The following is a 13,033-nucleotide window of genomic DNA, read 5'->3' as shown; positions in this document are numbered from 1 at the left end:
TTTTCCCTTACTGCTGGCTCAAGGGGTTGCTTTAACAAGGGACACTGCTGCTCCAGTGTCAATGTAGGAGCAGTGTAGGCCAGTGCAGTGTAGGAGCAGGAGCAATGTAGGCCAGTGTAGGAGCTCTGGTTACCCTGCTGGACGTATATATGTGGTCTTCCTCCTGGATTCCAGGTCAGTTTTCCTATGAATCTCCACTGTTGTGCTCTGATATGAGGTGGAGATTCTACATCCAGTGGGCCCCTCTAAAAGTAATCTACTTCTATAGGTGGGGGTGGGGCAGATCCAGGGGAGGTGCGCTTAGGGCAGCTACAACGGCTACGTTCCTCTGCTGCATCTGTAACCTGAAAACCTCTTTTACGATATCCTGGGTAGGGGCCCTATCTAATTTCTCTCTACTTCCTCTCAACTGCATCAAGAGTTTCCATGCCAACCGGCGCATGTCATAGTCGGGCTTACCGGACTCACTTGATTGTTTTTCTCCATACGTGACCAGCTCCAAGGCTGCAATGTAAGGGGCCCGATCCCTTTTTGGGCCCATTTGATCCTGATCTGTTGGACTTTGTCCCTCAAAACAAGGTTTCCGGGCTCTCCCATTGCCCATGTACCAAACCTAGCAGAGTATTCAGGTAGCATAGAAGCAGCACAATCCCTAAGGGAGTCAACTGAGTATGGCAGGATGTCCACCGTCTGATGTGGACCTGCTTGAATCTGCCCCACTACTGCCTGTAGCAACCCCTGATGAGTTAAATACATTTCAGGCTCTTCATTGGGCTCCTGGGCAGCATTCAGAGCAGCTGCTACCATCTGCCACCGTCCCAGTAATTGTCCCAGTACTGCAAATGTGTATTACTGATGCTACAATGGTCCCAGTGGCCCACTCCACAATTCCCAAAAATGCTGGAGTTGGCGCAAGTCAGCATCAGCCTCTTGACTTCTTCTATCGACAGGTGTTCTCTTAAGGAGACCTGTAATGATTTTGCAACCCACATGGAATAATTCTCTCGTGTGAGGGATCCCAAAGCTTTTCCTACTGCTTGCAGATCGGCAGTAGACATAGGGGTTGTCATGACAGTGGTAGTCCCCCCATTTGTCTGGAGGACAGTGGTGGAGATTCAAGTTACGACTGCAACTGGGTTGGGCTCCTAGAGGGAAGTGTTTTCCCAGTCAGCCCCAGTCCACTCCCTATCATAATCACCCCTTGAGGTGCTTTCTTCATAGTTGGGGGTGCTGCACATGCAACCTTCTCCCTCTTCACCCACTCTAACGGCTGCCACCTGCCGAATGGCAAAGCCCAGCTTGTCTTAGACTCTTTAATTAGTGAATCATAATGACAATGTTTTGCAGGTGTTCTGCCCTGCTCCAAGGTTAATTTCTTTACCATGCCTTGGAGCACATGATTCTCTTTCTCAATTTTCTCAGAGGCTTCAGCTTGGTCTGCCAGGAATCTCTCTCTCTCTCTCCGCATTCCTGGAGTGCCTCTTTCACTATTTTTCCAGCTGACTCTGTGTATTTGTAGCCAGCACCTTCCAATTGTCTGCTCCCTTTTTTGTTTGGTTTAGCTTTTCCTATAAAGATGCCTTTTCCTCTTTACATGAAGCCAACCGGAAGAAAGAATCATTACATGCCTCCTACAACAACCAAATCGCTGCTGCATCTCTTTTGGCAGCACTAGAAGGTTTGTATATGTGGATATACTGAGCCAATCTATCCTCTAGGTCCGAAATAGTGCAGACATCAGCTAGGGCTTGTTCAGTCCAAGGACTGTGCCCAAATTTTTGAAGGATTTGTTTAAAAGGAGTGATTTCCTTAACAAAAGGTGAGGTTGGGGCCACCTCCAGTTCTATTTCCCCTTCAGGCGAGAGCTTACCCTGCCTTTTCTTGAACATTTTTAAAAGCTTCTTCAAACTTTCCCATCACACCTGACAGTTCAGCGAGTGACAGCCTGGATTCTAAAATCCTGTCACACCTAACAGTTCAGCGAGTGACAGAGCCTGGCTTCTGAGCCCTCGTCATCCCTGACAGATCAGCGAGTGACATTGCCTAGATTCTGAGATCGTAGCTTAATAATACGAGGTCTGTATATTTCACCTCTGCCTCCTGGAGGCCAGAAGGCTGGTTAACCAACTTAGAAATGCCAAGCTCAGTAGAGCTGGTGGTGTGCACATCAGTTTTCACAATAACCAGGACATATGCCAGTATTCCCCCTTTCGCAGTTCTCCACCAAAATGTTATAACAAGAAAATAAAAACCAGCAGGATCTTATTAAAGGGGATAAGACAATACACCGTGTTTATTGTGAATACAGAAAGAATCAGAGTAAGCAATCAATTATAGCTATAACATCTCATTCACTCACACACACACATACACCCACAAGTTCTGCAAGGTTGTTATAGTTACCAGCCTAGGAGATGCTTGTGCCAAGTCACTGGCCAAGTGGCCTGGACACGAGGGTGGAGCAGGGCCTTGTCGGATGCGCATCCGATGCTCTTGGAGGTTGGTTTGAAGAATCAGACCCAAAGTCCTCAGGGTCTGTTTTTATAGGGATTTATCCTCATACAAGTTTATAGGTGACAGGTTTCCGAGTGGTAGCCATGTTAGTCTGTATCAGCAAAAACAATGAGGAGTCCTTGTGGTACCTTAGAGACTAACAAATTTATTTGGGCATAAGCTTTTGTGGGCTAAAACCCAATTAATTAGATGCATGGAGTGGAACATACAGTAGGGAGGTATAAATACACAGCATATGAAAAGATAGGAATTGCCTTACCAAGTGGGGGGCGGGGGGGTCAGTGCTAACGAGCCAATTCAGTTTAAGTTGGAAGTAGGCAATTCTCAACCAGTTGACAAGAAGGAGTGGAAGTCACTTTTGTTGTGTTAATGAAGCCAATGTAAGCAAGGTGGCCCATTTCAAACAGTTGACAGGAAGGTGTGAATATTTAGCAAGGGGAAATTAGATTTTTTTAAAACAACAAGGAGTACTTGTGGCATGTTAGAGACTAACAAATTGATTTAGTTTCTGTAGTGACCCATGCACTCCCAGTCTCTATTCAGGCCTAATTTGATGGCGTCCAGTTTGCAAATTAGTTCCAGTTCTGCAGTTTCTTGTTGGAGTCTGTTTCTGAAGTTTTTTTGTTGAAGAACTGCCACTTTTAAGTCTGATATTGAGTGACCAGGGAGATTGAAGTATTCTCCTACTGGTTTTTGAATATTATAATTCCTGATGTCAGATTTGTGTCCATTTATTCTTTTGCGTAGAGCAGGGGTTGGCAACTTTTCAGAAGTGGTGTGCCGAGTCTTCATTTATTCACTTTAATTTAAGGTTTCGCGTGCCAGTATTGCATTTTAACATTTTTAGAAGGTCTCTCTCTCTAAGTCTATATATTATATAACTAAACTATTGTCGTATGTAAAGTAAACAAGGTTTTCAACATGTTTAAGAAGCTTCATTTAAAATTAAATTAAAATGCTAATCTTATGCCGCCGGCCCGCTGCCAGCCTGTGGTTCCGTTCACCTAGGCCAGCAGCAGGCTGAACAGGGCCTGCAGCCGCGACCCTGGCTGGCAAGGGGCCGGCAGCCAGAACCCCAGACTGGCAGCAGACTGAGCGGGGCCGGCGGCCGGGACCCCAGACCAGCAGTGGGCTGATTGGCTCAGCCCACTGCCGGTTTGGGGTTCTGTCCGCCAGCTCCTGCCAGCCAGGGTCCTGGCTGCCAGCCCCGCTCAGCCCGCTGCTGGTCTGGGATCCCGGCCCTGCCCACATAAAGTGGGTACCTACCTTCTCCCTGGTTCTAGCCCATTCTCTTCCTCTCTTTCTGTACTGAGCTGAGGGTGGGAGTGCACTGAGCACAGGGCTGGGGGTGAAGGAGCAGGCTGGGGGTTGGCGTGTAGGGTCTGGCCAGGAGCTAGAATGAGGGAGGGGGCTCAGGGTTGGGGCAGGAGGTTTGGGTGTGGAGTGCTTACCTCGGCAGCTCCCATTTGGTGCAAGGGGTGCAGGTGGGAATGTGGGGGGTGTAAGAGTCAGGGCGTGGGGGTTGGGGGTGTGTGAGGAGGGTGCAGGAGTCAGGGCAGAGGGCTGGGGGTATGTGTGGGGGGTGCTGGAGTCAGGGCTGGGGTTATGGGGGGTTCAGGGGTCAGGGCAGGAGGCTGGAGTGTGTGGGGGGTGCAATGGTCAGGGCAGAGGGCTGGGTGTGGGTGAGGGAGGTGCAGGGGTCAGGGCAGAGGGTTGGGGGTGTGGGCTAGGGTCTTGGGGGTGCTCCCAGCCCCCTGCCCAGAGTGGCTCATGGCAGGGGGCTGGAGGGGATATGCCATGATTCCACTCCGCTTCCCCAAGGCCCCGTCCCCGTCCCCACCTCTTCTCCGCCTCCTCCCCGGAGCAGCGAGCGCACTGCGGCTCCACTTCTCCCCCTCCCCCGCAAGGGCCATCAGCTGATCGGCAGCAGGGAGGGAGAGGAGAGGCAGGAATCCAGCACAGCGGGGAAGGGGGGAGCTTGCCTGCCCTGCAGCAGCAGCCAGCGGGACCAGACTTCTTCACTCTGCCCCCGCGGGGGGGTGGAGAAGAGCGGGCCAGGGCGGGCAGGATTTTTAATGGCACGCTGCTGCCTGCCGGATTCCCGGCAGCCGGCCCCGCTCAGCCCGCTGCTGGCCTGGGTTCAGCGGCGGGCTGAGCAGGGCCGGTGGCTGGGACTCACGAGGCAGCAGCGTGCCATTAAAAATTGGCTCACATGCCATCTTTGGCACGTGTGCCATAGGTTGCCGACCCCTGGTGTAGAGACTGACCGGTTTGGTCAATGTACATGGCAGAGGGGCATTGTTGGCACATATCACGTTGGTTAGATGTGCAGGTGAATGAGCCCCTGATGGTGTGGCTGATGTGGTTAGGTCCTATGATGGTGTCCCTTGAATAAATATGCAGACATAGTTGGCACCGGGGTTTGTTGCAGGATTTGGTTCCTGGGTTAGTGTTTTTGTTGTGTGGTGTGTAGGGTTTGCTTCATCATGCTGTTCTCATGTTTGAAGTGATAATCACGCAGATGGCACAGCAATGACAAAATGATGGTATGTTGTTATCTTGTTCTTCAGCCCTCCTGTCCTTGGGGCAAGTATGCCCTCAGGGTTGTCGGGCTATCTCGTCCACTGCATTCTTCAGCCAAACGGTCTTATTTTAAGGCTGGCACCTGAACCTTTAATCTTTCATTCCTCATTCAATCCTACATACAACTATACTCACACTCCAATGTATATCCTGTCACATCTGTATTTTATCACCTACCCATCCTTTAACATAACTGCTCTAAAATCAGTGGGACATGGCAGACTTCAATAAGTCTATTCATCCCACTTGTTATATCAAAAAGGAAACGAACAAGATAAGCATGCAAGAGTGGGGAGATTTCACAAATCTTACTCCAGAGTTCAGGAAAACAAAGTTGTACCAGCCATAAAGGTCAGCTGTTATCTTGTTACTTTTAGAACAAACGCTTTGTCTCTGCAATTAACACTGACCTTGTAAAACTGACAGGCAATTTCAATCAACACAGGCTCAGTAGGGTACCTGAGAAACATATTTCTTTCTAATGATCAGGCCAAATTCTGGGGTCTGCTGTGGAGTCACTCTTTCTTACATTTCCCATATTAGAACGATATCAGTCATCAGTCTAGTCCAACACTGGCTCCACACACACCACTCTCATTAATTTGATTTCACCATTGTTGGCAACAATAGGTTTTAATTCATTTTTATAGTCAGCGCTCTGATCTCATGAGGATGGGTGTGATAATTTTAAAATAGGAGTTCTGCACATGAAGTGAGGCCTGGTGATGTTCCTTTGTAGATTAATCTACTTATATTACTATAAATGTTTCTCTGTCCGTTTCCTACAATAATTTAATCTCTTTTGTAGTATTTTGAAGATGAATACTAATTCAAGTGCTTTGTTTTTTCAGATGGTATCTTGAGAAATTTGAAGACTACCCAAAGTCCAGGAAGATTGTGATTCCATTTGTGTTCTGAGGTGTGCGTCATGGAGTTGGCTGACTTTGAATGACGGTGGCTGCTCTTCTGAAAATATTCAGTTCACAAACAACTCCCAACAAGTTAGCCTAAAGGTTTTCTTTGAACATTTTCAGTGCCACTTATGTTCGTTTCCTAACATATAAAATTCAACTGATGGATAAGGTCATAGTGACAGAAGAATCAGCCATCCTGTTCCTATCTGGAGCACAGTGTAATAAATGCCTTAGTAAGATCATATCTTCATCATTGGAACTACAGTGGTGCCTGTACTGCTTCTTATCCTACCTCTACCTGTTGCTGTTTCTGCCTCAGCCAGGCACAATACCTCCAAGATTTCATATATTGCACCATAGCAGTGGGTGCTTGTGCACTATCTACCCCCACACAAACACTGGATTGACTTGCCTTACCCCCCATGGATAATCTAGTGCTAGTAGTGTCACTAAATGTAGTCAGTATTATACCTAGCCACTGAGCAAGGAGTAGTGGTGAGAGGTACCCTCAGCCCCACACATCTGTGCAGGCACATACAATAGAACACTTAACACTACATGCACTACTTATGACAGTAGCAGTAACTTTGGCAAATAATGGGTTAAGATTTATGTCTTCCTCCAGATTGATAACTCTCTCAGGTACTTTTCAGGGGCTGTCTTCTCACCCACTTCCATGACATGTTCTGCTTTCCTTATTTTTTCCATTGTACTCTTTGTTCCACTTTTTATTTTTCATACAAGAATGTTAGTGTTACTGGTAAATGATTTGCCTTAATTGCTTACTAGTCTTCTAATGACTTTTGCAGTTTCCATTTCGTATCTATTTCTGGTTTAGGGTCTTTGACACTTTTAGCAGTTTTAGGTAGCACTGTTTTCTGGCTTGCCTAAAATAACAAACTTCACCTCCTAAGAGAACTATGGAGAATTTTTCAAAAATGTTTTTACTTCTTTGTGATAAGTGCATGGATGACATCTGTCTTCCAAAGAGAACTGGATTTTTGAATACTTGTTTTTACCTTAATAATGTCAAGTCTGTTCTCCTTTCCTAGATTTGCTAAAGGACTTCTGTGAGCTCACAGTAAACACTCATGAGAGTTCCAGTACCTTAACTGAAAGAGTGGGGCTGTTGAATCTTAAACAGAGACTTAATTGCTGGGTTTTAAATAGAGACTAAAAGTAAATGGAGTTTTAAATAGTGATTTAAAAATCCCTTCTCTTCCCAGTTGCTCAGCTTTCAGTCTCCTTTCTCTTGTGATATCCACTGTAAAAGACTATGGTAACTGGAGAAGTAGGAATAAGTCCTGAATCTTTAATGTAAAAAACAAGCAGAAAGTGTTTTAACAATTTTGTTTTCCTTTATTTAAATCCTAAGGAAAGACACAAGCCCAGTTTCTCTTTTTTGGGTGAGGTAGGGGAGGAGGGTTGTTTTTGTTTCCTTGGGAGGTTACCTTTTAAATATTCTCAGTATGCCTGGACACTTTTTAGATCTTAAGTGCTGCTTTGAAGACAAACAAAGCTGTCAAGGTTCCTTCCCCACTCTGAACTCTAGGGTACAGATGTGGGGACCTGCATGAAAACCTTCTAAGCTTACTTTTACCAGCTTAGGTTAAAACTTCCCCAAGGTACAAACTATTTTACCTGTGGACTTCCACTGCAAGCACCAAACTTTATCTGGGTTCCTGAAAAAACGTAGTTTGGACACGTCTTTCCCCCCAAAATCCTCCCAACCCTTGCACCCCACTTCCTGGGGAAGGTTTGGTAAAAATCCTCACCAATTTGCATAGGTGACCACAGACCCAAACCCTTGGATCTTAAGAACAATGAAAAAGCATTCAGTTTTCTTACAAGAAGACTTTTAATATAAGTAGAAAAGAATCACCTCTGTAAAATCAGGATGGTAGATACCTTACAGGGTAATTAGATTCAAAACGTAGAGAATCCCTCTAGGCAAAACCTTAAGTTACAAAAAAGACACACAGACAGGAATATTCATTCTATTCAGCACAGCTCTTTTCTCAGCCATTTAAAGAAATCATAATCTAACACATACCTAGCTAGATTACTTACTAAGTTCTAAGACTCCATTCCTGTTCTGTCTCCGGCAAAAGCATCACACAGACCCTTTGTTTTTCTCCCTCCTCCCAGCTTTTGAAAGTATCTTGTCTCCTCATTGGTCATTTTGGTCAGGTGCCAGTGAGGTTACCTTTAGCTTCTTAACCCTTTACAGGTGAGAGGATTTTTCCTCTGGCAGGAGGGATTTTAAAGGGTTTACCCTTCCCTTTATATTTATGACACACGTTAAAGGGAATTTTGGATTGCTGGATTTAAGAACATGAGGGGAAAAGGACACTGCCCAACTTACTTGGTGGTGGGTCTTTTGTTCCTGGTTTATGTTTATAAACCCTGTTTGCAGTGTTTCCCCCAAATTAATGCCGCATTATTTCCCTCCTTTTATGAAAAGTTTTGTGCTACAATCAGACTCTGTTCTTGCAAGAGGGGAAGGCACCCTCTTAAAGGCGCCCAGAGGGTGGTGTGTAATTGTCCCAGGTCACTGGGTGTGCGCTTGAGCCGGTTTGTGTTGTATTGTTGAAAAGGAACCCCTAGATGCTGAACCCAGCCCTTGTTGCTGCCAACTCTGACTGGCAGAAGGGTTACATTATGTTTGAGCCAGTACCCACTACTTATTTCCTGTACTCTTTTTTCAAATTGGGTGAGAGCCTTTCACTAGACACTTGTGACATTCTGTCCTGGCCTACCTTATATTTATAACAATCCTATTTATGCTATTTTTTTTCACAGTACCAATATTTAACTGAACTGCTTTCCCTTGGTTTTTGCATTATTGGCTTTTTTAATAAAGTGAATTTCACTTTTTGTAATAAAAAAATGTCATGGATGAGATTAGAATCCCCTCTTGCATTCTACATATTAGACACAGAACTGTACTTGCAGAAAGCTGATCGCCACAAGTCCATCTTCCTCAATAGTGGCTGCTTCCTCTTCTTGGTGCACTGCTGCCAGGAACATGTGTCTTTGCAGGTCTTTTGCCAGTGCAGGTGGCGTCTCCTCTTTCCCACTCTTTCTAGCACTGGGCTCTGCCCTGGCCAGCTCACATTGATGGCTGGCTCCAAACTGCACATTAAGTACTTGTACCAGATCTGAATAACTGAGTCTCTTTTTGAGGATAAGTTTTGCAGCACCATCAGAGCTGGGCCACTCAAGCTGGCTGCTAGAAATCCCCCTTTCTGTTCACCTTCTCAACCATTTATTTGGGCTATGATTTTGAACTGAGCCAAATAAGTGTCCCGGGGAGTTTCCCACTGAAAGACTATAGGGTTTTGCATTATCTGAGCGGGGAGAGATTGACGTCTCACCTCTGGGCCTTGGGGTGGAAGTTTACAAATCAGGTAGAAAAGTTTGTAAATGTCTGGTCTTAACCAAGTCCTCTGACTGGCCCAATTCCACATCCAGGCAGCTGACCACTGTGGTTTCTGATTCTGATTTCCTTCTCTAGGTGATTTCTCAGCTCTTTACGTCCCTGTTGCAACTCATCTCTGTTAGCAAGTTCCAGTTTAGCTAAGGCCTTCCTGACCTCCTCTCTTTCATAGAAAACCTTCTGATCTCATGGATCCATCTTGCCATTCCAGGCTGAGATCTTCGTAGCTGGGCTTCCCAATCTGTCCAGATACTTTGTAGTTGCTGCTCCAACAGAGATTTTTCTTCGATTAGTGTGCCTGTAAGTGCTCTACTCTAGGTGTATCCACGTCCTTGCATCTCAGATTGAGATTTTTAGGTAGCAGTGTCTGTTTGGCCCGCACATGCGCTCTTCTCATCTCATGCCCTGCCTCAGGGCTATATAGCGCTGCACAAGCTAGCAGCTTTCAGTTCCTTCTCAACCGCCTTTGGCCTGAGATGGAGCCTCAGCAGGGTCCGATTTGAGAATTCCTCATCTATATCTTGCTTTCTGTTCTTGATTAATAATGTTAGCTCATAGAGTTTCCATTAGTTAGTTGTAATACGCCTCCCTTCTTTTCCATTTTCCCCCTAAAAAACAAACAAACAAATAAATAAATAAATACATTTTCCTTTATTTTGTTGTTAGAATAGCCAACTACCTGTCCTTAGTTAGTTTGTTGTCTCTTCCCTCTGGGGAAGTGACTCGTGGAGCGGGTATGCCCAGCTCTCCTGGGTTTAAGTGTTGCCTTTCCTACTGAAACAACAAGGAGTCTGGTGGCACCTTAAAGACTAACAGATTTATTTGGGCATAAGATTTCGTGGGTAAAAAACCCACTTCTTCAGATGCATGAAGTGAAAATTACAGATGCAGGAATGTTTTTGTGGATACAGACTAACACGGCTACCCCCTGATACTTTCCTACTGAGAAGCAATTCCAGTCAGCGATGGACATTCTTGCTGTGTTCACTGCCTCAGAGAGTCACATGTGCCTCAAAAGTGCATTTTCTGGATGAAACTAAAATTGAGAGCTAGGAAGAACCATGTACTAAACCCTAAGACTTCTAATGACGGAAATTTCACTCAGACCAGCCCCAGGACAAGCCCCCTTCCCCTGTTACGGCAGCCCCCAACAAGGCTGATTCCATCAATGTCCTCAGCTCAACATTCTCCAGCAGGTTCGAGAAAATGTTTGGATTCCTCTAAAAAAAGTTGCGGGGGGGGGGGCCTACAAGTCTCCTGAGTAGAGAATCTACCGTAAATAGACAATCCCTGAGAAGGTTGATTACCTTGGTACCATCCATCCTATGATTGGATACCCATGAAGCTGCAGGCTTCTCAGGTACTGGTACCTCTAGTAAACCTAAAGACCTTGAGGGCACAGGCTCACGGAGATTGGTACCATCGGGGGAAAGGAGCAGTAGGCAGCAAAGCAGCTCTTCTAAGACAGCACTGACGGAATCCTCTAAGGCCTTGGTACAGAGTACTTTGGGCCTGCAGAAGATCAAAATGTCACCTCCTGGTCATCCATCAGGGTGCAGAAGACTCCTGGTACTGTCAGTTTCCATCTACATCACATGCTCCCACTCAGCTTGCCTCAACGATACCAACTGCTATTTTGGTACTGCAGAAATTTCATTTCTCCAAAGACTTAATAGTCTGAGAGACACTTGACTCGCCCTTACTTGGCACCAACACAATCTCAGTACCTGCCACATCTCAGTCCCTTGACATACATATAGTACCAAGAGAGTCTCACTCAGCATACATGATGGCTCCACCTCTGTCAAGCAGCTATAAAGGGGATGATGATGACAATTTATATTCAGTCTCTGTGGAAGGTTCTCCATTCCAATACCAAGGAGCGAGCCAACCAGTAACCTCTAAAGAACCAATTTACCACCACGAGAGAAACCTAGTTGGTACAGACACCCTTGGATGCCCCCACACATGCCACTCAGTAGCCATAGTGGGACCTCTGGGTGGCCTATAGGCACCAATTCTCAAGGGCCCCCAGTGTCGCTCATTGGGATAGGGGAAGACAATCTCCTTCAGCTTCTCTATCAGACCTCATGATCCACAAGAGGAGATGTTTGAGGAACAGGAAGTGAGGCTAGACAAAGATTACTCAAACAACTAACTTCATCCTTTCCTGATGAAGCCATTATATCTTCTCCACCAACCTTGGCAGATGACTTCAAACAGTTTCAAGATCTCATTAAGAGTAGTAGATTTTCTACAAATTCCAGTTGAAGAGGTGAAGGAACACAAGCTGCTCGACATCCTACATACACCATCATTGACTCGCATTGCACTCCCTATCAACGAGACCTTGCTGGACCCAGCAAAAACTCTATGGCAGACATCAGCCATAATAACTCCTACATTCAAAAGACCAGACAAAAATTATTATGTTCCCTCTAAGGACCTGGATGTTTTATTTTCCCACCCATCCACAAATTCCCTTGTTGTCAATGCTATGTGGCAGAGAGCACCACGCTAAAATCAACACCATATGATAAGGGCTAGAAACGACTGTATTTATTTGGACAAAAATCATATTCATCGGTAACCCTACAATTTAGGATCACTAATTACCAAGCATTTATGGCAAAACACAATCATATAATTAATTTTTCTAAATGAAACACCTTCATTGAACACCTTCCAGCTGATCAAAAGGACCAGTTTCAGGCGGTCATTTCTGCGGGTCAGGTTCTCACAAAGACATTGCTGCAGGCCTTTCTAGACTCCACTGACACAGATGCTTGCTCCATCTCAACAGCAGTGGTCATGTGCAGAACTTCCTGGCTTCACCTTTCTGGCTTTCCGAGAGAGATTAAGACTACCGTGGAAGAACTTCCATTCAAAGGATCCAAGTTGTTTACAGAAAAAATTGATGAATCCCTCCACACACTAAAAGACTCTAGAGCCACATTGCATTCCCTGGGAATTTACACACCTACACAAAAAAGGAGATAGAGTAAATCCCAGAGCACAGAGATCATAGAATCATAGAAGATTAGGGTTGGAAGAGACCTCAGGACAACCCCCTGATCAAAGCAGGACCAGCCCCAACTAAATCATCCCAGCCAGGGTTTTGTCCAGCTGGGTCTTGAAATCTCCATCCTTAAAGGTTTTACCACCTCCCTAGGTAACCCATTCCGGTGCTTTACCACCCTCCTAGTGAAAAAGTTTTTCCTAATATCCATCCTAGACCTCCCCCACTGCCACTTGAGACCATTGCTCCGTGTTCTGTCATCTGCCACCACTGAGAACAGCCACGCTCCATCCTCTTTGGAACCCCCCTTCAGGTATTTGAAAGCTGCTAACAAATCCCCCCTCACTCTTCTCTTCTGCAGACTAAATGACCCCAGCTCCCTCAGCCTCTCCTCATAAGTCATGTGCTCCAGCCCCCTAATCATTTTTGTTGCTCTCTGCTGAACTCTCTCCAATTTGTCCACATTCTTTTTGTAGTGAGGGGATCAAAACTGGACGCAGTACTCCAGGTGTATCCTCACCAGTGCCAAATAGAGGGGAATAATCACTTCCCTCGATCTGCTGG

The 13,033-nt window shown here is 45.7% G+C and overlaps 1 protein-coding gene across 1 annotated transcript in view; it reads left to right on the top strand.

Annotated features, from left to right (window-relative positions):
* Positions 1-7,582, top strand: part of SRD5A1 (steroid 5 alpha-reductase 1) — a 51,051-nt gene extending 43,469 nt beyond the window's left edge. The window contains exon 5 of the mRNA XM_037893363.2: positions 5,949-7,582. Within this exon, the coding sequence (XP_037749291.1) occupies positions 5,949-6,015 (67 nt within the window). The 3' untranslated portion in view covers positions 6,016-7,582. The remainder of the gene's footprint in view (positions 1-5,948) is intronic.
* The last annotated feature ends 5,451 nt before the right edge of the window (positions 7,583-13,033 follow it).

The sequence above is a fragment of the Chelonia mydas genome, chromosome 2 (genome assembly GCF_015237465.2).
Source record: "Chelonia mydas isolate rCheMyd1 chromosome 2, rCheMyd1.pri.v2, whole genome shotgun sequence".
Taxonomy (NCBI): domain Eukaryota; kingdom Metazoa; phylum Chordata; order Testudines; family Cheloniidae; genus Chelonia; species Chelonia mydas.
This window is presented reverse-complemented; position numbering and strand designations above follow the sequence as displayed.